At 36.8% G+C, this 27,601-nt stretch overlaps 1 protein-coding gene, 1 long non-coding RNA gene and 1 pseudogene across 3 annotated transcripts in view; all 3 read right to left on the bottom strand.

The window, feature by feature from the left end:
- Nucleotides 1–3,079: 3,079 nt before the first annotated feature.
- On the bottom strand, nt 3,080–5,343 carry LOC107741679 (toll-like receptor 8; annotated as a pseudogene).
- A 2,539-nt stretch (nt 5,344–7,882) lies between these two features.
- LOC107741662 (uncharacterized) lies at nt 7,883–9,513 on the bottom strand. Its single transcript, XR_001640220.1, has 3 exons — nt 9,438–9,513; nt 9,162–9,259; nt 7,883–9,079 (listed from the first exon to the last, which is right to left on the bottom strand). It is a non-coding gene; the product is annotated as an uncharacterized LOC107741662 (long non-coding RNA).
- Nucleotides 9,514–9,599: 86 nt separating this feature from the next.
- Nucleotides 9,600–27,601, bottom strand: part of LOC107741661 (multiple C2 and transmembrane domain-containing protein 1-like) — a 28,530-nt gene continuing 10,528 nt past the window's right edge. The window contains exons 6-21 of one of the 2 annotated variants that reach the window (XM_016554430.1): nt 25,854–25,892; nt 24,611–24,778; nt 23,849–23,979; nt 23,526–23,712; nt 21,761–21,854; nt 20,601–20,703; nt 19,103–19,205; nt 18,661–18,762; nt 18,453–18,527; nt 15,653–15,772; nt 14,186–14,299; nt 12,630–12,686; nt 10,504–10,613; nt 10,298–10,407; nt 10,022–10,119; nt 9,600–9,939 (exon numbers count right to left, since the gene is read on the bottom strand). In XM_016554430.1, the coding sequence (XP_016409916.1) occupies nt 9,868–9,939; nt 10,022–10,119; nt 10,298–10,407; nt 10,504–10,613; nt 12,630–12,686; nt 14,186–14,299; nt 15,653–15,772; nt 18,453–18,527; nt 18,661–18,762; nt 19,103–19,205; nt 20,601–20,703; nt 21,761–21,854; nt 23,526–23,712; nt 23,849–23,979; nt 24,611–24,778; nt 25,854–25,892 (1,683 nt within the window). In that variant the 3' untranslated portion in view covers nt 9,600–9,867. Of the gene's footprint in view, nt 9,940–10,021; nt 10,120–10,297; nt 10,408–10,503; nt 10,620–12,629; nt 12,687–14,185; nt 14,300–15,652; nt 15,773–18,452; nt 18,528–18,660; nt 18,763–19,102; nt 19,206–20,600; nt 20,704–21,760; nt 21,855–23,525; nt 23,713–23,848; nt 23,980–24,610; nt 24,779–25,853; nt 25,893–27,601 lie in introns of both variants that reach the window. The other variant, XM_016554431.1, reaches the window with a different exon arrangement.

The following is a 27,601-nucleotide window of genomic DNA, read 5'->3' as shown; positions in this document are numbered from 1 at the left end:
TCACTAGTTAAAATTGCTTATTTCTCTGGATTTAAACATTCTCCTAAACATTTGGGATAATGTAAGTACACAAGTCAGCAAAATATATAACACTGTTCTAGTGGTTTTTGGATATTTTAATAAAAAAATCTTACATATTGTGCCTTTAAGGCACTTGAGGTTTTCTTCATTTATTCAATAATGGTATTCCATATGATGCGATTTTCTTGGTCCTATGTTAAAAACCATAAATAATTTTTGCTTTGTTTCTCATGGTTGGTCTCCAGTAGATGGGGTGATTTTTGGTCAGGTAAGCTATAATATTCTTCAGCAAGCACACAGTGTAGTTACCCAGGTTCTCGTGATGCTAGAAATGAAACAGGTCTATCAGAAGTTCATCTACTTTATTAACATAGAAAGAGTTAGCAGAAAGTTGCTCTCCAGAACCCACTGCCCTCGCCATGATCCGCACCTTGTGCCAGCGTCACTCTAGATAGAGACATTCTTTCTCTCACCGTTTTTATACGCCCACGGTTTTCATTTTGCATTCATTTCATTGCCTGGAGTCATGAATTTTTCATCACTGGTTTCATGATGAATAAAAGATGAAAAAGGGAAGGACATAGAGAGCTGGAGTAACTGTGTGTTTGTGTATTGCAACTATGTGAGTCCACAAAAGGCACTGATAAAAATCTGTCAACACGCTGTATCGCTCTCTAGAGTGATAAAGTACATCAGAGTATTTCCTGTACAAATGTGACTCTGATTGCACCATAACTGAGACTAATGGGAAGTTGTTTATAAAATTAGTTTAAGAAGGAAGTGTGAGCATTGTGAGGAAAGTCTACTTTACAGACAGAATGGCAAAAAACTCACAACACTTTGGTTTAATGTAATAAAAACTAACTTGGAAACAAGTGTTTCTTGTTACATTAGTATACAATACAATTTCCCCCATGTAGATAAAAATAGCAATATATTTAAAGGTGCAGTAGGAGATCTTGGAAAATGCTAACTTTAGCCTGATAGCACTGAAAGCGAACGTCCCACCCTCCCTGCAATCGGCATCCAAAGCCACGCCCCCTGAACCCATAGACGCTCACAGACCAGAATACCAGAGACAACATTACTACAATAGGCTACATCAGCCGTTCTCAATTCCAGCCCATATTCCGAAATGAAGTAAACCCCTGCTCAGGGAGTAGGGAGCAATGAACACGGTGCAGGGATCATATCAATCGGAACACAGTTCATGCACGTAGCTCACTTCTAACGAGTTGGTTATCTGAATCTGGTGTGGTAACTAAGCGAGACATGCAAAAGCGCTGATGACGTATCACATGAGAGTGTGTCTCATACTGGTGGCAGAAAAGTTTTCTTTCAATCTATTTCTGCTCTGAAAAAGAGTGTTTCACAAAACACTTAAAATCACAAAAATAACTTAAATCCAAAGTTCGGGCATGAAACTCTAGATGGTGCAGTCCGATATGTCAAACTCTCAATCTGACATAATGTCATCATTATCACATGGCTCAGCTGATTGGTTCTTTTTGTATCTGCAGCCAATGAGCTTGCAGCTCAACATTCAAATACTTGGCTAGTGCTTGCTGTAGCAGTTGCAGCATGCTTTAGAAACCCTCCACCTTCCCCAGCTCCACCTGTATGCTATATGGGGGTTATTTCATATATGTTATGTGCAGCAGCAGTATTTCTTACATGCTTACAGCAGCATGTTGTGGATGTTTTGGCAGTAGCAAATGTCAGTACTTGCTCTGACACAGCAGCAGCAGCAGCTTAGCAGATCTATTCCGCCAAGACCAAACACATTAACATTGTCATGTACTGTATATTACCATGCCAATCCCTCTGAGAGTTGTCATGACAGAAATAACTTTTCTTAAAATGTATTATGTAAATTACATAGATTTTAACGTAACTCTTGACTTTATTAATATACCTGTTTTAAACGATACATTTACTAATAAGAATAAATGTTAAAATTTCCCCAATGTGGTAATCACAAACAGTTCAGTAGAAGGAATCCAAGCAAGAATCTCAACGGCAGAAGTGTTTCAATCGAAACTACTTATTTTGTACCGAGTCATCGTCCACCAGAGACAACATTACTACAATAGGCTACATCAGCCGTTCTCAATTCCAGCCCATATTCCGAAATGAAGTAAACCCCTGCTCAGGGAGTAGGGAGCAATGAACACGGTGCAGGGATCATATCGATCGGAACACAGTTCATGCACGTAGCTCACTTCTAACGAGTTGGTTATCTGAATCTGGTGTGTTAACTAAGCGAGACATGCAAAAGCGCTGATGACGTATCACATGAGAGTGTGTCTCATACTGATGGCAGAAAAGTTTTCTTTCAATCTATTTCTGCTCTGAAAAAGAGTGTTTCACAAAACACTTAAAATCACAAAAATGACTTAAATCCAAAGTTCGGGCATGAAACTCTCGATGGTGCAGTCCGATAGGTCAAACTCTCAATCTGACATAATGTCATCATTATCACATGGCTCAGCTGATTGGTTCTTTTTGTATCTGCAGCCAATGAGCTTGCAGCTCAACATTCAAATACTTGGCTAGTGCTTGCTGTAGCAGTTGCAGCATGCTTTAGAAACCCTCCACCTTCCCCAGCTCCACCTGTATGCTATATGGGGGTTATTTCATATATGTTATGTGCAGCAGCAGTATTTCTTACATGCTTACAGCAGCATGTTGTGGATGTTTTGGCAGTAGCAAATGTCAGTACTTGCTCTGACACAGCAGCAGCAGCAGCTTAGCAGATCTATTCCGCCAAGACCAAACACATTAACATTGTCATGTACTGTATATTACCATGCCAATCCCTCTGAGAGTTGTCATGACAGAAATAACTTTTCTTAAAATGTATTATGTAAATTACATAGATTTTAACGTAACTCTTGACTTTATTAATATACCTGTTTTAAACGATACATTTACTAATAAGAATAAATGTTAAAATTTCCCCAATGTGGTAATCACAAACAGTTCAGTAGAAGGAATCCAAGCAAGAATCTCAACGGCAGAAGTGTTTCAATCCAATCGAAACTTATTTTGTACCGAGTTATCGTCCTCTAAAGTAATTTGTAAACAATTTGCTTTGCACACCTTGACTCTCAAACCTAACTGCGTTTCTCAGACTCTGCCAGAAAAAGCCTTCTGCTGCCGAGTTTCTGGGCCACTCCAGCACACTGTGTGCCCACAGGCAGCGCTACAAGTTTAGGATTCTCGACTGCCGAAGAACCGGTTCCAACAAGACCAACACCATCACATCCACGCCCTCTTCCAACAGCCTTTTTTTGCACTAGGAAAGCTGCCATCTTGAAAATCCCACTTTGAACAAATCCCTCCATCAGGACAAATATCGTCTTCCTACTCCGGTTTACGCTCTGATTTAGGTTATCCATGATCGGTATACCAGGAGTCCAATCTCTTTCCGCCAGACAGAGTGGATGAACTCGTCTTCCTCTATCTTCCAGTTCAAAACGCAAGTGGTTCAGTACCCATTCTGCCACCGTCGGATCTTTGGTGTCGTATATAACAAAGGCATCAAATGTGCAGTCATTTGTCTTCAAGTAATAACTTTATAATTTGGCTCTCCAGAAATTATAAATGTACGATATGTCCCAGTAGAACACATGTATCACAATAGTTGTAGACATCATGACAGTGATGATGGATGACGTGAGTACATATATGATTTGAGCAATACTGTTGTTGATGCAGGCATTTTTAAAGTCTAGACTGACCATTGGATGCCCCCTTTTGGATTCCGGAAGGTCACACAAGACGTCTGTTGCAAGACGAGGAAGGACAATCTCACTTTTCTCTAACCAGAGAATGAAGTCCAGAAAGTCACAGGTACAGTAGATAGGGTTTCTCTGCAGGTTCAGCATGCGAAAGTTATCACTACCTGTCTGGAAGGATGCGTCGCTGATGTGCTGCAAACAGTTGAAAGCAAGACTGAGGATCAGCAGGCTTTTGACATCTTTGAGAAAGCTGTGATGCAACTTGAAGATAAGATTATGGCTCAAGTCTAAGACCTTCAACGTGCTTGTATGCTTTGATAGTTTTCTAGTAACCTTACTCAGTTTGTTCTTACTTAGATCCAGAGTCTCCAACTCTGAGCTGTTCCCCCACTCAAAATTGGCAAGAGTGTTCCTGCTCATGCTAAGATATGTTAGCGCCCTTGGAAAATAGCTGAATATATCGTCTGATATTTCACTAAGCTTGTTACAGTATATGATATATCAAGGTGTGTTAGGTTCGAGAGAGACTTAAAAAGACTTTTGAATCCACGGTCCTTCTTCCACATTATATCCAGTCAATTGGCTTGAAACTGCAGTTCCTTCAGTGAGTCGCTCTTCAAAGTCTTGTTGGTTAGTGAATTTATCTCATTCCAACTGAGGTCGAGCACTTTGAGGAACTGTTTTCCAGGAACGTCAGATTGTTCCTGACACCTGCCACCTCAAAAGTAATGTTTTTTGTGACTTAAATCCAAAACTTGTAATTCTTTCAGTTCATTAAAGGCGGAATCTGAACGCATGTAGACACTGTTGTGAGACAAGTCAAGGTACTTTAGCCTGGGGAAGTGAGTGAACTCTGTACTATTTTCTGTGAAATATGAAGCAATAAAGTTGGAGGAAAGATTGAGGCAAGTGATGTTCTCTGCTCCTGTGAAGAAAATTTGATTGATATCGTAAATGTTGTTCCTGCTGAGGTCCAAAACTGGTCCTGTTGCCAGGCATTCAGCTTTGGTAAATGGAGGATAATGGCGGAACTGTTCAATTGTGTGAATGTAGGGGCCTTCACGGCGGTCTCCTTCATTGTCATCAGAAAGGATGTCACTTCTACACTCCTGTCTCCGAAAAGGACTTGTGAATGTTAGCCTGTTGTCAATCAATGAAATCAAAGACAGGTTGTGAACACCGATAGATTGAGATGTTGGAGAAAGTTGACTCCCAAGTTTAGAACGGATAGGATTCTCAAACCAAAAAGAGGTCTGAGATCTTCCTCACAAAGACTGTGGGAAATATAGCCTTCTAGGTGAAGTGTTTGTAGTGATTCCAAACTAGCAAAACCTTTAGAGAGTTTCGTTCTATGGTAAAATCTTTGAGATGGATTATTGTATGAGAAATCTACAACTTCCACTTTTGGTCGAACACTGAAAAATTGGCCGAGTGAGTGGACACTCCAGCAATTAGATGCATAGCACTTTGTGTGAACCCGCAGAGGTGCCAGTGCTCATATTCTGCTCAGCACCTGGGGGCAGCTTTCATGCATTGCTTTCCAACCGCTGCTACGTGTTCCACATACAGATCGGACCATTATTAATTTTAAATGTGTTGCATCCATGCCACAGTCTTTGGTATTTCTGATCAGTAGGGATGAGGTATGGAGATGAACAAGGCACGGTTCATTATGTAGGCGTGTTTTACTCTGTAATTTGTTGTTTTACTCCTTTCAGCATCGTGCATTGTGTTAGTGCTGGTGCTTAGTTGTCGTTATGTGTGGTGGAAATCTTGAGTTTGAAATTAAAGTGTTAGGACTTTGTTTACTAGAAATTTTTTCTGATTGCACAAGAGTGTGTAAGAGAAGTGCTCATGCCTGGTCTGAGACGCAAACAAAACTCATGAGATGTGCTTCTGCTACTACTTCATTCAACATATGAGCAAAGCCTTACACGTAACAATGTGAGTAATGAGACACAATAAGTACAATCTTTCTTGACAATGGTTTCCAGGTTGCATCCTGCCCTTTTCACCTTTTCCACCCTTCATCCGGTAGGGTATCTGAGCCTGAGGGGGGTGTTGAATTCTGCCCGGGGCGTTATGTTTGAGCTGCGAGGATGAGCTTCAAGCTCTTGAGGAATAGTGGACTGCAGTTCAATAGTATTGGTGATTTGCACAGGAAAAGAGTAACTTTTGCTTGCATAGAACTTTGTTTTTGTATTGTGTGTGACTGGGTTTCCAGATAGCATATGATGATGAATAAACATGATTGATGACTGCTGCTGACTATTACAGTGTTTACTATCTGGGTTGTCTTTTCTCTTGTTTGTAAACTGAATGTTAATTTAGATTTTCAGTATGGCTTGGATGGGAGAATCTCACAAAATGCCTGGGTCATATTTCATTTCAAAATAAAAATAAAAAAAGTGACATTATTTTCATGACATTTAAACACAATTCTCCACAATTAATTTAATGTCTGCATATATATATATATATATATATATATTTTACATAATTTAAAAATAATATATACATTTATTTTTTACTTTTAAATTCTATATTATATAATTTTATTATTTAAATTATATATAATTTAAACTATAAAGTACTGATACATGATAGCATTTACAATGATTACAATTTAAAAATAAATACAAATAATTTACATTTAGTCATTTAGCAGACACTTTTATCCAAAGCGACTTACAAATGAGGACAGTGGAAGCAATCAAAATCAACAAAAGAGCAATGATATGCAAGTGCTATGACAAATCAAAGTTAGCTTAACGCAGTACACGTAGGATTTTTTAATTATATAATCAATAAAAAGAAAACTGATAGAATAGAAAAATAATAGAGCAAGCTAGTGTTAGAGGCCTTTTTGCTTTTTGTTAATTGTATAATAAATAAAACAAAACAAATAGATAGAATAGAGAAACTAGTGTGAGTTAATTTTTTTAAAGAAAACAAGCAGTTAGTAAATGAATAGAGTGCAAGTCTAAAAGGGGCACTTTTTTTTTTTAGTAAAGTAATGCAATAAATACTCTATTGCAATAATGAAAAATTCTTAATTTTCTTGATGCAAAATACATCTATTATTTCCCTTCAGTTTTGGGAGGAAATGTGACTTGAACATTCACCACAGATCCCTGAAAATGCAAAAACGTTCATATCAGTCAAGTCTTTAAATGTTGATCTGTTGTTATACTCGAGATTGAGCAATTGCAACTTCTCCAATTTTAGGGCAATCATAGCTTTGACTGTAGATTAAAACAGACATTTGTTCTTTTGTTTAGTGTACTCGTTGTACGGCTATAGTATATATGTTTACTCAACCATCTTGTTCTGGATCTTAAACCATCAATGGGAGCACTGTGGAGAATTACATCGGTCTTTCTTGAAGTGAGAAGGGAAACCCAAGACCGTTTTAAATTCTCATTAATCTCTTTTAAAAGCCCAGGCCATGGGAGAGACTGCTCTTTTGCTACTTTAAAAAGATGCCCTTCATAACTCAATTAGTCTGTCCTGATTCCCAAAGAAGCATTTATTTAATAAGGCAGAGATTAAAGAAACTAATTATAAACCTTTCATTTGTAACTGGGAGATGGACCTTCCAGTTGCCCATATGAACGTGTTAATGTAGACACAAAACTCCACCTGATGACTCAGTCATTATCTGTTACTGTGGAGATGGACCTTCCAGTTGCCCATATGAACGTGTTAATGTAGACACAAAACTCCACCTGATGACTGGTGGAGTCCAGTCTCCCCCAAAACTCCACCCTCCCCCATCCCGAGAAATGCATCACTTCACACATACTGTATCTCTAATCGGGATTAGTTAATTGGATGCTCTTGGACAAATGATTAACAATCTACATTTTACACAAGGAGGAAATACTGGATTATGCAATGCCATATGCACTTAAAACCCCATGGCACCATGTTTAATTGCATGCATTAATTTGTTTTTAATTAATGAATTTCTTTCTTTCTGTGGGGTGTGGTTAAAGTCATCCTGAAATCAAAACTGACCCTTTTTTCTCGTCTTATTGTGAATGATTCATTGGTGCACATTGTCTCAAATAAAAAATAGTCATAAATAAATCCAATCAATTCCTGATGGATAAAATCAAGTCCTGCCCTACATTTTATTTAGTAAATTACAAGTACAGTGCAGAAGTAAAACGGATTGCAAATGTGATTTCACGTTTCATCTTTTGAAGACCAATAAATACAAATAAAACCAGCAACATTCAGAAAAAAGTCTATTATTTCATAGTTTTGGAAAATAAATAACCAAAAGATCACAGAGAGAGGTTTTCATTGGTTGGTTTCAGCCCTGGCATAAACATGCCCTTTTCATGCCTTTTCTTTTTCTCCAACTAATAACAATTTATGTCCTTGAGTGTATCCGCTTAACAGTTACATACTCATAGACCATTGACGAATCATTAACAAGCAACACAATGTACAAATATTACAATTAAACACCATTTCATCATTCATCATAGCATATGAACAGTGATCATAGCATATGACATCTGTCATGGGTAAACATGTCCAGAACATAAAAAAAATTTCCACATTGTATATTTACAGTCACTTTTTTTTACATGCACACATACATTCTTTCACTTTAGATGCACAGCATGCAGTTTCTCCATATGATATGTGCTTGTGGATAAAAATAATTATCTAAGGAAAATGATTTGAAGAGTGACCTCAAAGGTGCAAAGTTCACTGTAAAGTTTTGGCGTGTTTTCAAGAAAAAAATGCTGCGGTCAGACCAGTTGCATTTAATACATTCAATTATGCAGACGAAAGACATTTTCAGGCTGATATTTTTGCACCAGAATCTACGTTATATAGTCTCAACTGACTGTTGGAGCTGTGACCAAGTGTTAGGCACATGTTTTATGAGCTATGGTGCTCACGTGGGCGACACAAGTTTGAATCTGGTTTGCAGCATTTTTCTTCACATAAATCTCTTTGAATAAAAATGTTCAAGACACTGATTGTGAATCAGTGACACAGAATAAAAATGGGAATAGCTATAAATAATCAAAAGCACATTTTATGAACAGTTGAGTTTTGTGCTATTATAGTTGTGCAAGTTTGCATAAATAATGCTAGAAATATTTCTTTCTTTTTAAAACAATCTCCTTTTGAAAGTCTTTGCAACGTTCACAGTGTTTTGTACGTGAACGGTGCTTTGGAGGCTGTTGATTTAGAAACGTAATGTCACAGTTCAAGACCTATCCGGGGTTGTTCCTCCTTTTCTTGCTGGGACTCTGAGAAGTCTCTGGTTTGAGATCTTTGTATTGAACCTGATGAGCAGATTTTGCACAACCGTGTTGTGAATCATGCAAAAGAATGAAAATACGTCACTTGTTATCATTGATCACTTACCAACTGGACATCTGATGGAACTCTAGACAGGAAGTCCAGCAGCTCATTGTTCTCAATGATGTAGGGGTCCCGAAGTTTTTTGATGAATTTATTGATACCTGTGTGGGACATGCATGTTCATATCCTACTAATTTCCAAAATATTATACCCTAAATCATTACAATGCAAGAACACATCTTGTGTACAAAATCAGATTATGCATTTCAACAAACTAAGAAATAATCTGAACAGTAAACCATTGGGAAAGTGTTTAACAAAAGCAATAGGATTTCTTACCCCAGACCAGCACAATGAATCGTAGTGGGATAAAGTATATTAGCGTGGAACCGGCACATAGCACCGTTATGGCTAACCAGCTCAGAAAAGAATCTACGTTATATAGTCTCAACTGACTGTTGGAGCTGTGACCAAGTGCAGCATTTTTCTTCACATAAATCTCTTTGAATAAAAATGTTCAAGACACTGATTGTGAATCAGTGACACAGAATAAAAATGGGAATAGCTATAAATAATCAAAAGCACATTTTATGAACAGTTGAGTTTTGTGCTATTATAGTTGTGCAAGTTTGCATAAATAATGCTAGAAATATTTCTTTCTTTTTAAAACAATCTCCTTTTGAAAGTCTTTGCAACGTTCACAGTGTTTTGTACGTGAACGGTGCTTTGGAGGCTGTTGATTTAGAAACGTAATGTCACAGTTCAAGACCTATCCGGGGTTGTTCCTCCTTTTCTTGCTGGGACTCTGAGAAGTCTCTGGTTTGAGATCTTTGTATTGAACCTGATGAGCAGATTTTGCACAACCGTGTTGTGAATCATGCAAAAGAATGAAAATACGTCACTTGTTATCATTGATCACTTACCAACTGGACATCTGATGGAACTCTAGACAGGAAGTCCAGCAGCTCATTGTTCTCAATGATGTAGGGGTCCCGAAGTTTTTTGATGAATTTATTGATACCTGTGTGGGACATGCATGTTCATATCCTACTAATTTCCAAAATATTATACCCTAAATCGTTACAATGCAAGAACACATCTTGTGTACAAAATCAGATTATGCATTTCAACAAACTAAGAAATAATCTGAATAGTAAACCATTGGGAAAGTGTTTAACAAAAGCAATAGGATTTCTCACCCCAGACCAGCACAATGAATCGTAGTGGGATAAAGTATATTAGCGTGGAACCGGCACATAGCACCGTTATGGCTAACCAGCTCAGAAAGGGCACAGACCAGTTAAACGTGCTGAAAGAGAGGAACAGCATGAGAATGAATATATAACCATGCATTCATGACACAAAATCAATGCTACTAAAAAAGGACGCTTCGAAAGTTTCTCACTTCTTCACTCGTTCCCCAAAGCAGGCCACTTCATCCAGAGCGTTTTGAACCGTTATGATCACATCTTGAACCGCATAGAGTTTGTCCAAGAAGCCCTTTTTCTCTGAGTCCTGTTGTTGAACACACAAGCATGCATGGCAAGTTACACAACAGAATTCATTTTGTCATACGTACACAGATTTTGAACAGCTGTGCTTTGGTCTGTAGAAAATCTTCTAGTAAGGGAACACAAGTTGTTTAGTTGCGTTATAAGAAATGAAAGACGTGGGGGTGGGGAAGCTTTTGTTTGCTGTCTGGTGTCTCTTAGACTAAAAGGTTAGTTGGTGTAGCTTAACACAAAAGCAGCAAGTCTCCAATCCCAACCGCAGCTTCATTAATATGGAAAAGAGGGCCTCTGAACGGAATAATGTTCAACATTAGATTTAAATTCATCTCAATCAAATGTCAAAAGTTGCATTCAATGTATTGGTAAGTCAAATTTAAATTGAGAGCTTTCCATATTCTGGTGCTCGTTTTTTTTAAATGTTCTTAGTGCTTTTTAGAGTTAAAATTTACAGTTTTCTTACTGGATAATGGACCATAAATACTCAAATCTTCACATGGTGCGTACGTAAATAGATTTTCAAAAGCAAGTAGCAAAGAAGTCATGCTGATTCTACTTTCTAGAATGTCCATATAATAAAATTTCCCAGTCCTTTTATAACAATAAACAACTTACTATGATAAATATATCTGCTAATGCTAATGAAGAAAAATACAGTTAATTGTAAGTTAATAAATAAAATAAAAAACCATGAGAGGCAGTTAAGGGATTTCATATAATATATACTCAATATTCAATAAATAATTACACTATCATTCAAAAGTTTGGTAAAAAAAAAAGGATGCATTGAATTTATCGAAACTCATGGTAAAGACATTTGTCATGTTACAAAAGATTTATATTTCATTTCAATTTCTATAAAAAAAAAAACTGTTATCAGTTTCCACAAAAATATGAAGTAGCACAACTGTTTTCAACATTGATAATAATAAGAAATGTGCCTTGAGCATCCAATCAGAATATTAGAATGATTTCTGAAGGATCATGTGACACTGAGGACTGGAGTAAATTCAGCTTTGCATCACAGGAATAAATTACATTTCAAAATATATTAAAAAAGAAAACGGATATATTCAATTGCAATAATATTTCGCAGTATTACTGTTTTTTTTTTTTACTGCATTTTGATCAAATAAAAGCAGCCTTGGTGAGCAAATAAGCCTTATTTTAAAAACATTAAAAAAACCTTAAATAGTCTTTTGACTATTAAAGAAGGAACAGCCCTTCAATATGTCCCATCACAACTTCCTGTGTCAACAAGAAATACAAATTTCAATTACACTTTTTTTATGGAGTAGGTTATGTTTGATCTATTAGATTGTCCTTTTTCAATAAAATACTGGCGATTCAAACCATGCCAGCTTGTGTTTTTCCCTTGTTTGATCGTGCCTGACAGCCTTTATTCTGCACCCCAGGCTTCACCTGCGTCGGGTCGGATAGAAAATCAGTGGGACGGCCTGCAAGTTGTGTTATTCTTTCCCCAACAACTTACAGAGTTGGGGTTCAACAAATCAATTGTCCCCATAAATTAGCGGGAACAATTTCTGAAAGCTTGGAGAGCGACACCAACCCTCGGTGTATTTTCATGACCGGCCGGCAGTAAGCTAAGTGCAAACATATGTCCAGGCTTAGCCCAGGCCTATGAGGGGTCCTTATGAATGGAAAACAGGTGTCTGGGTCATTTGTGCCAAAATACCCAAGTTAGCTCCCAGGGTCAAAGGTCAGGCCGCTAATGGCTGCCTTGTGGCACACAAAGGGTTATGGGAACGCGAAGAACGGCTGGAGTTAAACATCTGGGATATGTTGAATATATTTGGCAACGCAAGCCTCAGGTGCAATTAAACTAAAGCACTGACGCATATATTAAACTGTGTGTCCGTACGCCAACCTTTCAGCTGTCCCTGAAAGCTCCAGCTAACACACAAGACCACAAACGATAGAAATGGTAGATTTCCTTCAGCCATGCATGTCACCAAGTGGAAAGAAGAGTCTTAATGAGTTGATAAGGAAATAATGAGGCTACCTTGTCATCTTTGTCATATTCTTCATCCGCATCCTCAAGAAGGTCCTCCATCGCTTGCTATGAAGCAACAATAAGAAAATTCACAAATGTGATCTTTTTAATATCTCAATGGATTATCCTAGAACGAAAGCAGTAATGAGATCAAATGGAGAGCAAATAGAAACTTTGCTCGCCTGCTGCTATACCCTAGAAATCTCACACTTAAACATTTCTCATTAAATTCTTACAAAACGAAATTATCTGAGCTATGCTATCCGCATTGATTTTGTAGTAGGAATCTTTTGACAAATGCATTTTCATAACATTTCCAAGTCACTCCTGATTACTTGATAATATTAAAAAACTTTGATTACTTGATACTAAAAAACTGAATAATAATAATTACATTTAAAGTATTTCTATCTGAATTTTATCAGTTACAAATTTTCCATGACTTTTTCATATTTTACTAATTTTTCTAACTTTTCCAGGCCTGTAAATCACAATTTTATAACTATGATAACCCTGTTTCAAACTCATACTCTATGTGAAGAACCATTTCATTCGTATTTTTCTCATCCGTTTTAAAAGAGACATCGGAGAATGAAGTTGATATCTAAATAAAACAACCGAGAATTCCATTAAGTCTCTCAAGCGATGAAAGATCAACCTCTGAGAATGTCATTTAAACACTCACATTATTACATCACATACAGACTGATGACAATCGAATGGCAACTCTGCTGCCATTTATTAGCCATCAGGCCACATATGAAAACATATGCATACGGCTCACATTGGTCACAGACTGTATATTTGTGTCAATCTCCTTCTCTCTCCGTATCTGTCATGTGTCCGTCAACTGAAATCCAGCTTAGAAAAAAAGTAATACAAAAAATGTAGAATTTCATGCTGGTCAATATGATAATTCCATATTTTAATTTGCAAAGTAGTGGAAAATTATTATTTTATTGTTTTGAGATTTATCTGATGCACATCGCTACTGACTCTTTGACTGGATACTCCTGCATAAAAATGTAATTCAAATTTTGATGGCTTAATTGGGAAGCGAACACCCTCTCCAGAAACGCTGCGCATTGAAAGTCATCAGCACTCATTCCACGCCATTTGAACAATTAAAATGGAATCAATTTTCAGGGAGTTTTGCGTACACACTTAGTGTGATTGGCAACATTTCACGATGGCATGAAATTAGTTTGACACAATTTAATTGGAAAACGTGATAAGTAAATACACCAGGTAAGTGGAATGGCACGTTTAAGAGCTCCTATATCTGCGCTACTTTTAATTACCTGAAGTAATTGGAAAAAAAACATTCAATTCCAGCTGTGCACACACCTTTAAAAAATAAACATGCACAATATAACCTAACTGTTTATTAACCAGGAATTGTTGACGGTTAGTTCAAATAATCAAAGATCGTTTTTGGGTAGGATGAGACATTGCAGTTTCCTGTGACGGCCTACAACAATCATGTGCTTAAAATGAGCTGCAGATAAATGTCACAAATGTAGCCCTCATTAGACTGGAGAGTCAACATCCATAACCACACTCACCACGCTCCCCTCGCGCGACTCCTTCCCCAGCAGGAAGTAATTCCAGGCCAGCAGCAGCAGCAGGGACAATGGAACCATGTAGATCTCGAAATTCCAAACCACCACCACAAAGACCTGACCAATATATGATAAAAATATGATATTTTTAGATCATTTTATCAACTAATAGATGTCTTGCAATTCCATTTTCATGATAAAAATCCCTTCATAACAATAAGTTACTACAATAAAGATATCTGCTAATGTTTATAAATAAATAGAGTTAATATTGAATATTCAATCAATATTTAATATTAATAATCACAATAAAATATTCTAAAATAGTTCTATAGTAATAGAGTTAATTATAATTACTGTGTAGTTTTATGATTTGCAAATATGTGACTATGTGTATCTATCTACACATCATCACGCCAAAGTTTGGCTCTGTGGATTTTTTTGAAATAAATGAATACTTTTATTCAGTAAGGATGCATTAAATTGATCAAAAGGGACAGTAAAGACCTTTAATGTTACAAAAGATTTATATTTCAAAAAAGAAAAACTGGACTTCTATTCATCAAAGGAGTAAATTAATTTTTGCCACCTTGGAAATAAATTAGATTTTTAAAATATATTAATATACATTGTTTATAAAACAAAAAACAGCTATTTTAAATTGTTTCACAAAATTGCGCTTTTTATTATTATTTTTTTAAATCAAATAAATATAGCCCAAGTGAGCATGAGACTTTTTCAAAAGCATTAAACTTTCGAATGTTAGTGTATATATATATATATATATATTAGTATATATACACATTTTATATGTGTGTGTGTGTATATGATGTTCACAAAGGCTTTGAATGTGGTTCATCCTATCAGATATTTGAGCTGGAACGGATTTATAGTTTTTGTTACTGTATTGTAAATGACTTTTACGTTAAGTTTCCAGTCATAGCCGTAAACCAGAGCTGAACTTCACTGTTTAAAGAGGGAGGTCAAATCTCGGTCAGTTAATAGTCATGAACAGGTACAGATGAAAATAGCTGAGTGAATCTATTGTGAGGGAGACTCCGAGTCTACAGCGCCTCCTTCAGGTACAGGAGGGAAGTGTGTGGCTGGAGTGTGTGAAAGCGAGAGGGAACAGTGTAAAGGGCTCTTGAGGTGTTCAGAGCGGGGCAGGCAGGGGCGCGGGGTGAGGTCGGGCTCCAGGTCACAGAGGGACGGCGTCTAAGAGATCACATCTACTCGTTTTAGCTCAAGGGTGCTTCAGCGCTAAACTACGAGCGCACTTCACACATCAAAGTACTTCAACACACAAGTGTCACCAAACACACTCAATCTATAATATATACAGTGTGTACATCTATTATCTAGACCTATCTATCTTTAATAAGTGAGTTTGAGTTTCTTTGAGTTGTGTGTATCATATCAATACGGTGTTTGTTTCTGTGTGTATATATATGAGAGAGTTTCGCCACCTACCAAGAAAGCACATAAACTCCTGCGGGGGGACTCCCATTGAAAACAGCTGTTGATGTAGGAGCCCACGTTAATGAGGAAGAGAACGCAGCGCTTCACTCGGTTAAAATTCTGCTGCAGCATCTGACGTGAGAATATGAGACCGAAATTCCAAACAAGAGCTGTTAGCCATAAACCACAATATAGCCTCCTCAAAAATAATGATCATTATTAGAGAATACTCCTGAATACCAAGAAACTGGAAATATTATTTCCAATATTATACTGAAATATACTGATATGTTTTATGTTTATATCATATAAATATATTTTTATGACATACATTCAAACCAAAAGAATATTCATATGTAAAAAAAAAAAAAATTTTTACACAATACATTATATAACAATCATCAAATATATTTTATAAGTCAATTCGATATCAATTTAAAAACTTTTTTTTATAATTTTATAATAATTATATTAAGTATTACTATATATTCTCACAATTATATGATATATATTTTAACCAAAACAATGCACTACCGTTCAAAAGTTTGGGGTCAGTATGATTTTCTATGTTTTTGAAAGTTATATAGTATATATAGTTATATATTCTTATATAGTTATTGTAAATATATAGTTTTTTTATATATATTCACAAAGGTTGCATTTATTTATTTGACACAGTGAAAATTCAGCAAAACTGTAATATAGTGAAATGTTATTACAAATTCAAATAACTGTTTTATATTTGAATATATTTGAATATTTAAAATTTTAATTATAAAATATTTTCAGCATCATTACTCCAGTCTTCACTGTCACGTGGTCCTTCAGAAATAATTCTAATATGCTGATTTGCTGCTCAATAAACAATAATAATTATTATTTTATTATTATTATTATTATTATGTTGAAAACAGTTTTGCTGCTTAATATTTTTTTTTGTGGAAAACATGCTACATTTTTCTACATTGCTACATTCGCATGTTATGGAATGTAGCAATTCCATGCTACATTCAGGATTCTTTGATGAATAGAAAGTTCAAAAGAACAGCATTTATTTGAAATAGAAATCTTTTATAACAATAAATGTCTCTGTCACTTTTGATCGATTTAACATATAAGTTTTCACCATTATTAATGTTATAATGTCAAACTGAATCTTTACCGTCACTTTTAATCCATTTAAGTATTCATTTAAAAAAATCTTCCTGACATCAAACTTTTAAATGGTGTACATCAAAAGAAAAGAAAAACTTTTACACAATAAACATTCAAAAATTAGATTTAGTTACTTTATGATTTTTTTTTTTGTAGTTGTTATAAAACATGAATATTATTCTCTTCTATCAAAGGCCGAACTAAAGAAAACCAAACAACTTTGTTCTGATACGCATGATTAACACAAACCACCCCAAAAGGTGCACCAAACTCATGGCATACAGTATCAAAAAACGAGGTGAATGTAATCATCTCTATAAGTGACGGTGTGACTGACAGCTGGGGTTAGATATACGGGCCGAATCCACGGTTGAACTCTTCACTGAGACGGGCATAAAGGACTGAAGAATTGGTCTGTTCTGCTCAATGAGCAGCTTTGTGACAGCGTCTGATTCAGCCCAGCCCCTCCAATTCAGCGCTTTTGTCACGCAGGCACATTGAGAGAGAGGACAATGAGCAGGCACAGCCGTAGAGCCGCAGCCGGGCCCTCTGGGGTGGCCCCTCTCCTCTCAAGAGGGCTGGCTTGACATTTCTATTCAACACCTAGAGCGGCAGGGCAAGGGGGAAAACGCAGCGATTCAGCGCTTGCGCCCCCTGTCCCAAACACGTCGGCCTATTGTGTGGCGGGCATGGGACCGGCGGCCCTCATTGGGGTGGTTTTGATTTGATTGCAGCCGTTGGATTAAAGGAACAGTTCACCTAAAAATTAATATTGTGTTATTATTTACTTGCCCCTAATGTGGTTTCACACCCGCGTGCTGTTATGTTATGTATGGAACAAGCATGTAGAGAGTCTCCAAAAAAACATGCCAACTGGTCCGTAGGACTTTTGCGATATGTATTCAAAGTCTTCTGAAGCAGAGTTATTATAGTCTACTAAAACTAAAACCATTACAACATTTTCATTACTTGAAACATTTTAGATCATTTTAATAATAACAAAATGAATAATTAAAATGAAATAAAAAAAAAACATTTATAACTGAAACTTAACTTAATAAAATAATCATTGAAAAAAAGTATAAAAATGGCAAAAAATGTAATAAAAAAATTATTTAAAAATAACTGAAATGAAAATGAAAATATAAAATAAAAATAAATGATAACTGAGGATGAATAACTAAAATGAAATAAAATCTTAAAAATCTTAAACTTATTTACTTTCAGATAGTTGACAAGGAAACATTTCTCATTATCATTCAGTTTAAATTGATGTACTAAAATAATTCAAACTAAAACTGAAATAAAAACGAAACCATAAATAAATAAACTATATATATTAAAATAAACTATATATTTAAAAAATAGTCAAAATAGTAAAAAATGATAAAAACACACATCAAAATGATTAATGCTTTTGTATCCAGAGTAAAAAAGATGCAGACACTTCAGAAGTCTTTGAATGTATGACACAACACGAGGCATTTGAACTATTTTTGAGGTGTTTTTGGCCACTTTGAAGCGTCATTTTTATGGAAACAGCTATGTAATGATTTTTCATGTAATGTGTGTTTCACAGAACAAAAAAGCAGCATGTGGTTTGTCATTACTTGTGAACTATTCCTTTTAAAGAATAGTTACATTGTTGTTATTTTACCTGTTTAGAGACTTTGGCCTCCTCTTCGATGTACTTCTGTTCTGGTGGAACGAACGTCCGCAAACTGGCTTTCACCTTGAAGCGAAACGAAGAACTATGATTTGTTTTAATTAGCGCTGGAGTTCTCTATGCATCAATAATTATTGCATATTCCAGTGTGGAAACAAAAGACACAACATCCAGCGCTCCGGGCGCAGCGTACACTTACGGCGTTGAAGATGACGTCTGCTTCGAGAAAGATGACCCCCTTTGTTGGCCCTGTCAGCTCCTTGTTTTTTAAGACGTAGGCCTTCTGTTCGCTGTTGCGGATCTGTGTGAAGAAGACGTGACAGCCTGCTGTCTGGCAAAGCCCCAGCGGACCCCCCTCCTCGGCTGACCCCTGATCTCCCAGCAGCAGCATCAAACAGCCAGCCGCACATTCCCTCCCCGTCCCTCCCTCCTTCCAGCACTTCCAGCTCTGACAAGTACCTGCTCATTACCAGCATCCCTCTGTCACCGAGACATTACCCAGGCATCGGGAGGCCCAGCTGTGTGCGCTTTTAAAGACGCGCCGCCATCAATCTCATTCGGCGAGTCGATTAGTTTCAAACGCGCCTTTAAAAACACACGTGGATCTAAGAATTTGGGGAAACTGAATGGGACGAACTTACGTTTAATAACGGGATGGCCACTTTACCCAGGAAGTCAGCGCTGCGGTCTCTGTCCTCGTCGTACACGGTGATCTCCAGCACCGAGTGAATGTCTTTCACGTTACTGCAGGGTGAACAAGAGAGAGTTTTTCATCAAACACAAAGCAAAGTATGCCGAAGCATTTCGATTCATTTTGACTGTAACCTTGCATTTACAAATACTGTACGAAGTCAACATCAAACAGAATTTGAAACGCATCTGAATGCCATAATGGGCCGTATTTCTGTGGGAAATTATGTAGGGCGGTACTTGACTTCAGGATTTGATTGGATGATGAATCATACCTTATGTCATGTAGGTTTTTTTGAGATCAAGGTGTGCAACAAATTATGCAGAATAATTTCTGTTTATATTGACTATAATATGGCTTAGTATATTGCATTTACAAATACTGTATGAAGTCAACATGAACAGAATTTGCAACACAATGAAATGCCATAATGTTTGGAAGTATTATTCCTGCAAGGAAAAATTGCAACTTTTTATGTCTCAATTCTGACTTTTTTCTAGCAGTTGCAAGTTTACGTCGCACAATTCTGACATTTTATCTTGGAATTCTGAATTTACATTTTGCAATTCTGACTTTTTTCCTCAGAATTCTGAGCTTGTGTCTTGCAATTCTAACCGTTTTATCTTGTTTAACCGTTTAATTCTTAGTTTATATCTCACATCTTGCAATTTTAGACTTTCTTGGAATTCTGAGTTTATATCTTGGAATTCTTGTTTGTCTCCTCCACACCACGGAATAAAAAAAATAAAGCAATTGTGACTTTTTATCTCGGAATTCAGAGTTTACATTTCGCAATTTTTACGTTTTCTTCTTTGAATTCTGAGTTTACATCTTACAATTTAATTTTTTTCTCAGAATGTGGAGTTTACATCTTGCAATTCTTTTTTGTTTCCTCCATGGAAAAAAAAAAAAAAGATAATCGACTCTTTATCTGACAATTCTGATGCTTCTTTTTAAAACTGCAAGTTTTTTTCAGAACTGAGACAAAAAAGTCCAAAATGTGAGATATGAACTCATATAGGTGAAATATTTCAGAGAGAAATTATGTGGGAAATTATAAAAAGTCTCGGCCAAATATTGTCCCATCCTAACAAACCATACATCAATGGAAAGCTTATTTATTCAGCTTTCAGATTTGAAAATGGACCCTTATGACTGGTTTTGTGGTCCAGGGTCACATATTTCCTTTAGAAAATTGTTGGTTTTTGTTAGTTACTTGTGGTTATGAAAGTAATTGGAGTTTGATTAAAGATAATTAAATATTTTTTCCCTTTACAATGAAGTAAATGGGAGACATTTTCATTTCATGTTTTCTATAATATATTACACAATCAAGCCAAATTGCAGCTGATAGTTCAATCCACTTGAGTCCAGGTGACAGAACAACTTGATCAGCTGTGAATATTTGAATTCGTCAAATTCGTGGTGGATGTGCATAATGAACTCACAAGGTGAAGACTTTATTCCACTCGGGGTTCAGTGTCTTGTAGACCGTGTGTGTTTGCAGACGGTCGTTACACAACTCCGCAATGCAGAACGGGTCGCTCTTTCCTGAAACACAGTGTTGCGTTCAAAAGCTTTTAGGTTAAAATACCCAAGTGAGCTATGAAAATGATATGAATGAAATGTAATCTGGAATGTTTCTAGTAAGTCATTTTTACTTAATAACAACACATTTTTTAAACAGTTTGATATTGGTATTGCTGCAATGCAATTTCTTGTCCCATAGTTCAAGATTTAAGTGTGGTCTATGATGTTTTACAATCCTCTCTCTCCAGTAATTTTAAGTCCTCTTACACTACCGGTCAAACATTTGGGGTTAGTAAGGAAGCTGTTTTCAACTTTGAATATAATAATAAATGTTACTTGAGCAGCAATCCAGCATATTAGAATGATTTCTGGAGGATCGTGTGAAATCCCACCAGTACAGTAATATAAATAATAATTATCAGAGTAACTCATGCACGTTTATTCCTATCTGGTGATCACACAACTTCCCTGAAATGTTGCCAAGGTGAAAGATTAGCATAGAGAAACTGATATTGGCCTTTAATTTTCATTATAATTGTATTTTATTTTAAAGGATAATCATAACATGCATGTTGTTTTATGAAATAGTTGGCTAATTTTGGAAGGCTTTGTGCTAAAATAAATACAAATGTGTACACAGAATCAGTGTGGGCAAATTTTGGAGGGAAAAAAGTATAGAGGAGCTAAAAATCAAGTCTTTTTAAACCACAGGCTGAGAGAAAGGCACAGAAAAATGTGTGTGTGTGTGTGTGGTTTTTAAAAGCCTTTGTCTGTCCACCACGGTGTGGTATTAGAAGAAGGCATGAAATCAGAACCCATGAGGTGGGCCGCTTTTGAGAGAACAGCAAACCTCAAAAACTAGATCAACTTATGAGTGAGAAAAAATGAAATTAGGAGACTCCTCTCTTTCAGACGGTCGGTCATCTTTCCATCATCAGAAGAGAAACTGAGGTGATAACCACTCCAAAACATTCAGAAAAATGCCTGGAAAAAGTCTTATAGACCATCCAGAAACTAAGAATCCTGGTTATCGTTCCACTGGGCACAAATGAATACAGGAAGTGACATATGATTGTACCTGTGACATCAGCAGCCATCAGCCCCTCGGCCCGCAGGATCTTCACTTGCACGATTCCGACATCCTTCAGGTTAAAGAACCACCTTAATGGACTCTGAAAAAGAACAAAAACGCATCACGGAGGCCCACGGCTACATTCAAAGCGCATAATCTGCCGAGCAGCAATACATCCATACGTTTCTGACAGCTCTATTTTGGCCCTAACTTTCTCTAATCCCCTGTCAGAGTCGGCGAGCAGTTTTGTGTCCACGTCAAAGCCACTCGGCCGTGGACATTGAGACAAAAACACTGAGCCGCCACGCCAGATTATCTGGTGGCTCTCACGAATACATCTTCATTATGCAGCTGTTATGAAAGAAGGTCAGTCTGCATTGGTGGTGAGTTTCTGTAAGCGGTTCAGTGACCGGCCCTCCAGGGGACAGTGGCAGCACAAAGACAAACCGTGAATAGAGAGGACAGACAGCTCCGAGAGCAGCGAGATGTCTCTCTCTCTCTGTCTTTGTTTGGTGTGAGTTACTCCACCGTGGTCCAGTTGTGAACGAGGCCAGTGTTAATCCAGTAGTGCACTGGACTGTGATCATATTATGAGAGAAAGGAAAAAATGAAATCGCATCATATGACCCCTTTAACAATTTCTGCTGTATTTTGCACATTTATGTGATCAAAAATACAGTAAAAACAGCAATATTGTGAAATATTATTCCAATTTAAAATACTTGTTTTTGAATTGAATATTTTTTGAAATGTAATTTATTCCTGTGATGCAAAGTTGAATTTCCAGCATCATTACTCCAGTCTTCAGTGTCACATGATCCTTCAGAAATCATTCTAATATGCTGATTTGTGCTTAAGAAACGTTTATTATTATTACCAATGTTGAAAACAGCCATGCTGCTTAATATTTTTGTGGAAACTGTTTTGTTTTTTTCAGGATTATTTGATGATTAAAAGTTCAAAAGAATAACATTTATTTGAAATCGAAATCTTTTATAACATTATAAAAGTCTTTACTGTCACATTTGACCACTTTAATGTGTCCTTGCCAAATAAAAACATTACTTTCTTTCAAAAACAAAAATAAATAAAAATGTAAAAAAAAAAAAAAGAAAGAAAGTGGTGCTTGATCACTTATCACTTATATTCACAAATATTAGCACTGCACTTTATTTTATATTTAATAGCAAATAAATAAACCTAAACATCTAGAACTTGTTTTTGGGGTTTCACTTTTTAAACTTTTTTTACTTCAACAATAATCTGCCATGGGTCTTCATTAAAATGAGACCAAACTTAACTCTGTGCTCCCAAGCTTCAAATTTTTATGACAGTTTTTTGACATGGACATTTTTGTCCACTATGGACCTATGTGTAACTTTTTTTAATTTTAAATTAAAAAAAAAAAAATTAACAAGGGTTAATATCAAGATTTTGATGTTAATTATTATCATTCTGAAGCATCACACAGATTGTGTTGTCATGGTTTTTCTCAGCGCTGGAAGGGATAGGCCAATCACAGATGTCAAAACTGAATAAGAAATTAATTTCAAGACATTGTTGAGCCAGATTTTTATTTATAAGTGCCAAATACTATAAAAACCATACTGAGATTTGAATGCGGCTCAATGGAGGATATAGTTGTCAAGTGCCCTCTAGAGGAAGACAAGTTAGCTGTTAAAAGCAACACTTGCTGTACAGTGACAGTGAGTGTCAAAGACCCCTTTTGTGAAGAAAAAATCCTGTTTGGCTGTGAGGACGTCACACTTACATATCTCTTAATGATCTGCTGGCGTTCATGTGGGTCGTCCAGTAGGTTGACAGACAGGTCAGAGATGGAGACCGCGACTGTGGCGGTCAGAGTCACCAGCAGTACCAGCATCCCTTTATCCTCCTCCAGCTCAAGTTCCAGCTTATGTGTCTTCTCTCTGCTCAACTTGGACAGGTCCAGCTGACACCTGACATGTGTTAAACACATGCACTTCATGTAAATCAAGCATCTAGCAATGGCATATTGATGGGTTTGATTTCCAGGTAACAGACATACTGATAACATGATATGTATGTAAATGATATGTAGGAAATTGTACGCACTGGCCGATGAAGTCGTCTCTCCTTCCAATGTCTTTATCCCAAACGGAGATCTCCAGAATGCCTCCCTCCTCGTCATACAGATGCAAGTCGAACTGCTCCCTCCACTGAGGGTTGAGGGTCTTGGGAATTGTCTGTTCCCAAGTAACAGAGAAATAGTTTTAGCAGACAGTATTCTTATTCTGTCTGCTGAAACGTATACTGAAGTGTCCTTCATATGACATATGACAAGGTTGTCATGATGATATGCACATGCTGAGATAAATAAATAAATGAATGAAAACTGTATTAATAAATTAAAATATTATTTCATTTTATTTAATAGATATCAAACAAATAATCATTTTTTACTTTGTTTAATTTTCATTTATTATTTATGATGACAAAGAATGTTCAATTATAAGACAAACACATTATTATTATTTAATTATTTTATATATTAATACAATTAATAATATATTAATTATTTTAATTATTAATCATTTATGACAAAAATGTTGAATTAAAATATAAATAAAATATAGTTTATTTTTATTTATGACAAAATGTATATAATTTAGCTGTGAATAATGCAAGCTAGGGTTATTGGTGAATATTATTTTTCCATTCCTTGGTTACATTAGCAAAGAAATTTCTGTCAGAGGTGGGGAAAAAAGATTTTTTCTTTGGAATAATGGCTGAATCGTGGACAGTAAGTCCAGAGATATTTAAAAAGAGATCACACAGTGTCATGTTGCCATGTTGAAATGCCACAGTCGCTCATACCTTACTCTTGTACTTCAGAGGACCTAGTTTGAACTTGACGTAAGGGTCACTCAGGCCGTTCTGGTCCATGGGGATGAGGTTACGACCCTCGATGAGTCTGATGCTCACGATGCCCCTCCCCAGCTGAGACTTTCTGTGCAGGTCCGACAGCCGAAGATTCTGCTGCTGCTGCGCTCCGCACACACGTCACAGGACATTAAAGGGTTACTTCAGTGCAAAAGGACTGACTACTCGCCCTCATGTTGCTCAAAACATGATTTTTGGACACAAAAGGAGATTGTCTATACAGCAAAAGTGGTTGGTGAACGTGGCTGCAAAGCTCCAAAAAGGACAATCTGAGCATCAAGTACACTACTGTTTTAAAGTTTGGTGTCTTTTTTTTTTTTTTTTTTTATGAAATCAGTTCTCTTTAATCAGTAAGGATGCATTAAATTTAACAAAAATTACAGTAAATACATCTATAATGTTACAATTTACATGTTACATTTCTATTTCAAATCGATTCTGTTTTGAACTTTCAATTCATCAAAAAATCCTGAAAAGAAATGCATCTCAGTTTTTACAAAAAATATTAAGCAGCAAACTGTTTTCAACACTAACAATAATAAGAAATGTTTCTTGAGCAGCAAATTAGTGTATAGAATGATTTCTGAAGAATCATGTGACACTGAAGACTGGAGTAATGATGCTGGAAATTCAGCTTTGCATCACAGGAATAAATTACATTTTAAAACTTGTAATAATATTTTACTGTTTTTACAGAATTCAAATAAATGCAGCCTTGGTGAGCATAAGAGGCAAATGTCACTGACCCCAAACTTTTGAACAGCAGTGTACAGTACATGATGACAGATTTTTGAATGAATCCCTTCAAGACAATGAAATGACTCCTCAGTGGGGACAGAACTCAAGAGAGTGTGGAATGGTTTCACATACACCATGAATGACTGGCTCATCACCAAAGCATAAAATGCAAATGTCTACAAAAAGGCATGGCCCATCACCCCCGAGAGATGCATGACTGCCGCAACTAATGGAGCCGTACCGATAAAACTCATCCTCTGACCAGACTGCTGCAGTGCTGACATTTAGAGCATTTGGCACACAAACCAATTTCTCTTTGAACATGTTGCATAAGTCACCCTGCAAAATGTTCATCGCTAATTAACCCGATACAGTGTGTGGGACAGTTTACACAGCAGCTAGTCAGAGAATCTGGGGGCAAACGCTCTTGCTTTTTTACCTTACTGCATTGCTTCCAGCTTCTCCTCAATAGCATGGTCTACAAAAACAACAGAGCAGGTTATATGCGTTACTGTATATCTAGGGGGCCGGGATGGAGGTGGGTGCGCTTTGATTACCGCCAAGACTACTTTTGTATTGGATGAGAAGCTAAATCTCTAAATCTGATCAAGAGACGCATCTTCTGTTCTTACGCGATCAAAGACTGCTGTTTCATCTGTTGGTGGAACACCATGTGAATTTCGATGTGTTCTCCGCCCGCCTGCACACTGCAGCAGGTTTCTAATGTCTAATTCAAAGTCATTTCATGCATTATGCAGACAGCACAAATGTCCCAGTGTTTCTCAAGAGTCATGGGCTTTTTGGACTAGCCGAACATAACACTTATACTATTTTTGCACAGTATGCAATTTTTCTGTAAGCCAACTGAGCATGTTGTGCTGGGCACAGTATCCCACAATGCAATGTGCTTGACTTAATCATCCGTGGGTTTTTTTTTTTTTTACACAAAATGGATTAAAAATAATAACCATTTTTACTGCATAACTGGACTTCACAAACCAAATTAAATGCAACATAGTAGCTCACGTGACCACAGTGTAGAATAGTACTATTTGAAATGTACATTATGCATAATGCATACTGTTTTTAAAAAAATAGTAGGCTAGGCAGTATATACACTAGTGTTGTCAAAAGACCCGGTACTTCGGTACCAAGTCGGTACTAAAAAAATGAAAACGTTACGGTACCAGGTTTTTTTAAGTACCGGTGGTACCGAGTACCCGGTCAACCCGGTTCTTGATGCGCTATCTGAAAGGTGCGCAGATGCGCTCTCTTCATAAAAGCACTGAGACGTGGCGACATCAAAACGAGGAAACACACCAAACTAACAAAACACTTTAAAGACAGACACCCGGATCAAATGAAAGAGTTCAAGCAGGTAAGTTTCATTTCATCCCATGTGCGCCCGCCAAAATATCCAAAACTCACCGCCACAAATAGATTTTCCAAAAGGCTTTGACTTCTTGAATAAACATGAGCACTGCACGTGTCAAAGTCGAAACCCGGTGCGAGTGTTTATATATCACTGTATTTCTGAAGGAGACCGACTGTCTTCAGAAAATTATGGATGTCATTTTCATTTCATCTTGCCTGTAATGCCTGAGCAGCGTTTGTGAGGGGAGCGCTTATTTTATTACAGCTGTACTGACGCTGAAAGCATGCGTGCAGCGCGTGCATAACAGTCCGAGTGAAGGCTGTACCGGTGGTCAATAAGAATAAAGTGCAGATATGCTGTTCAAATGGACGTCGGGAACTGGATATTGTTAGACCGCCAGCTCCCGTTCAAATTACACCAGAGTTACCGACCGCTACCGCGTTTTATTCGGGAATTTAATCCCGCGGCGCAAAAAATCTGGTCGGGAGAGCCGCGGGAATGCAGGGCTCTAACTCCTATCTCTCCCACTCCAATGAATTTGGAGTGGGAGAATGAATTCGCATATTTATGCCGCCACAAATAGAGTGCAAGTCTGTGGGACATCTGTCATCTGTCAGTGGTAAAAATGGTAAAAAAAAACAGGAGGATATGATGATATTTTCTATTTTTACACACCAGAGGCTTTTAAATTAATTGTGAATCTAAAATATGCGTGTTAGAGAATGTACAAATGGTTAACATTGTTTGTGTCATATCAGTCAGAAAAGCAGTTCTGGGCTTTTTTAAAAAAATTTTTTTTTTTAAGCTAACTT

Source organism: Sinocyclocheilus rhinocerous, unplaced genomic scaffold (genome assembly GCF_001515625.1).
Source record: "Sinocyclocheilus rhinocerous isolate Xijiao unplaced genomic scaffold, SAMN03320098_v1.1 scaffold886, whole genome shotgun sequence".
NCBI lineage: Eukaryota > Metazoa > Chordata > Actinopteri > Cypriniformes > Cyprinidae > Sinocyclocheilus > Sinocyclocheilus rhinocerous.
Note: the sequence above shows the minus strand (reverse complement) of the source record. Positions and strands in the feature narration are given on the sequence as shown.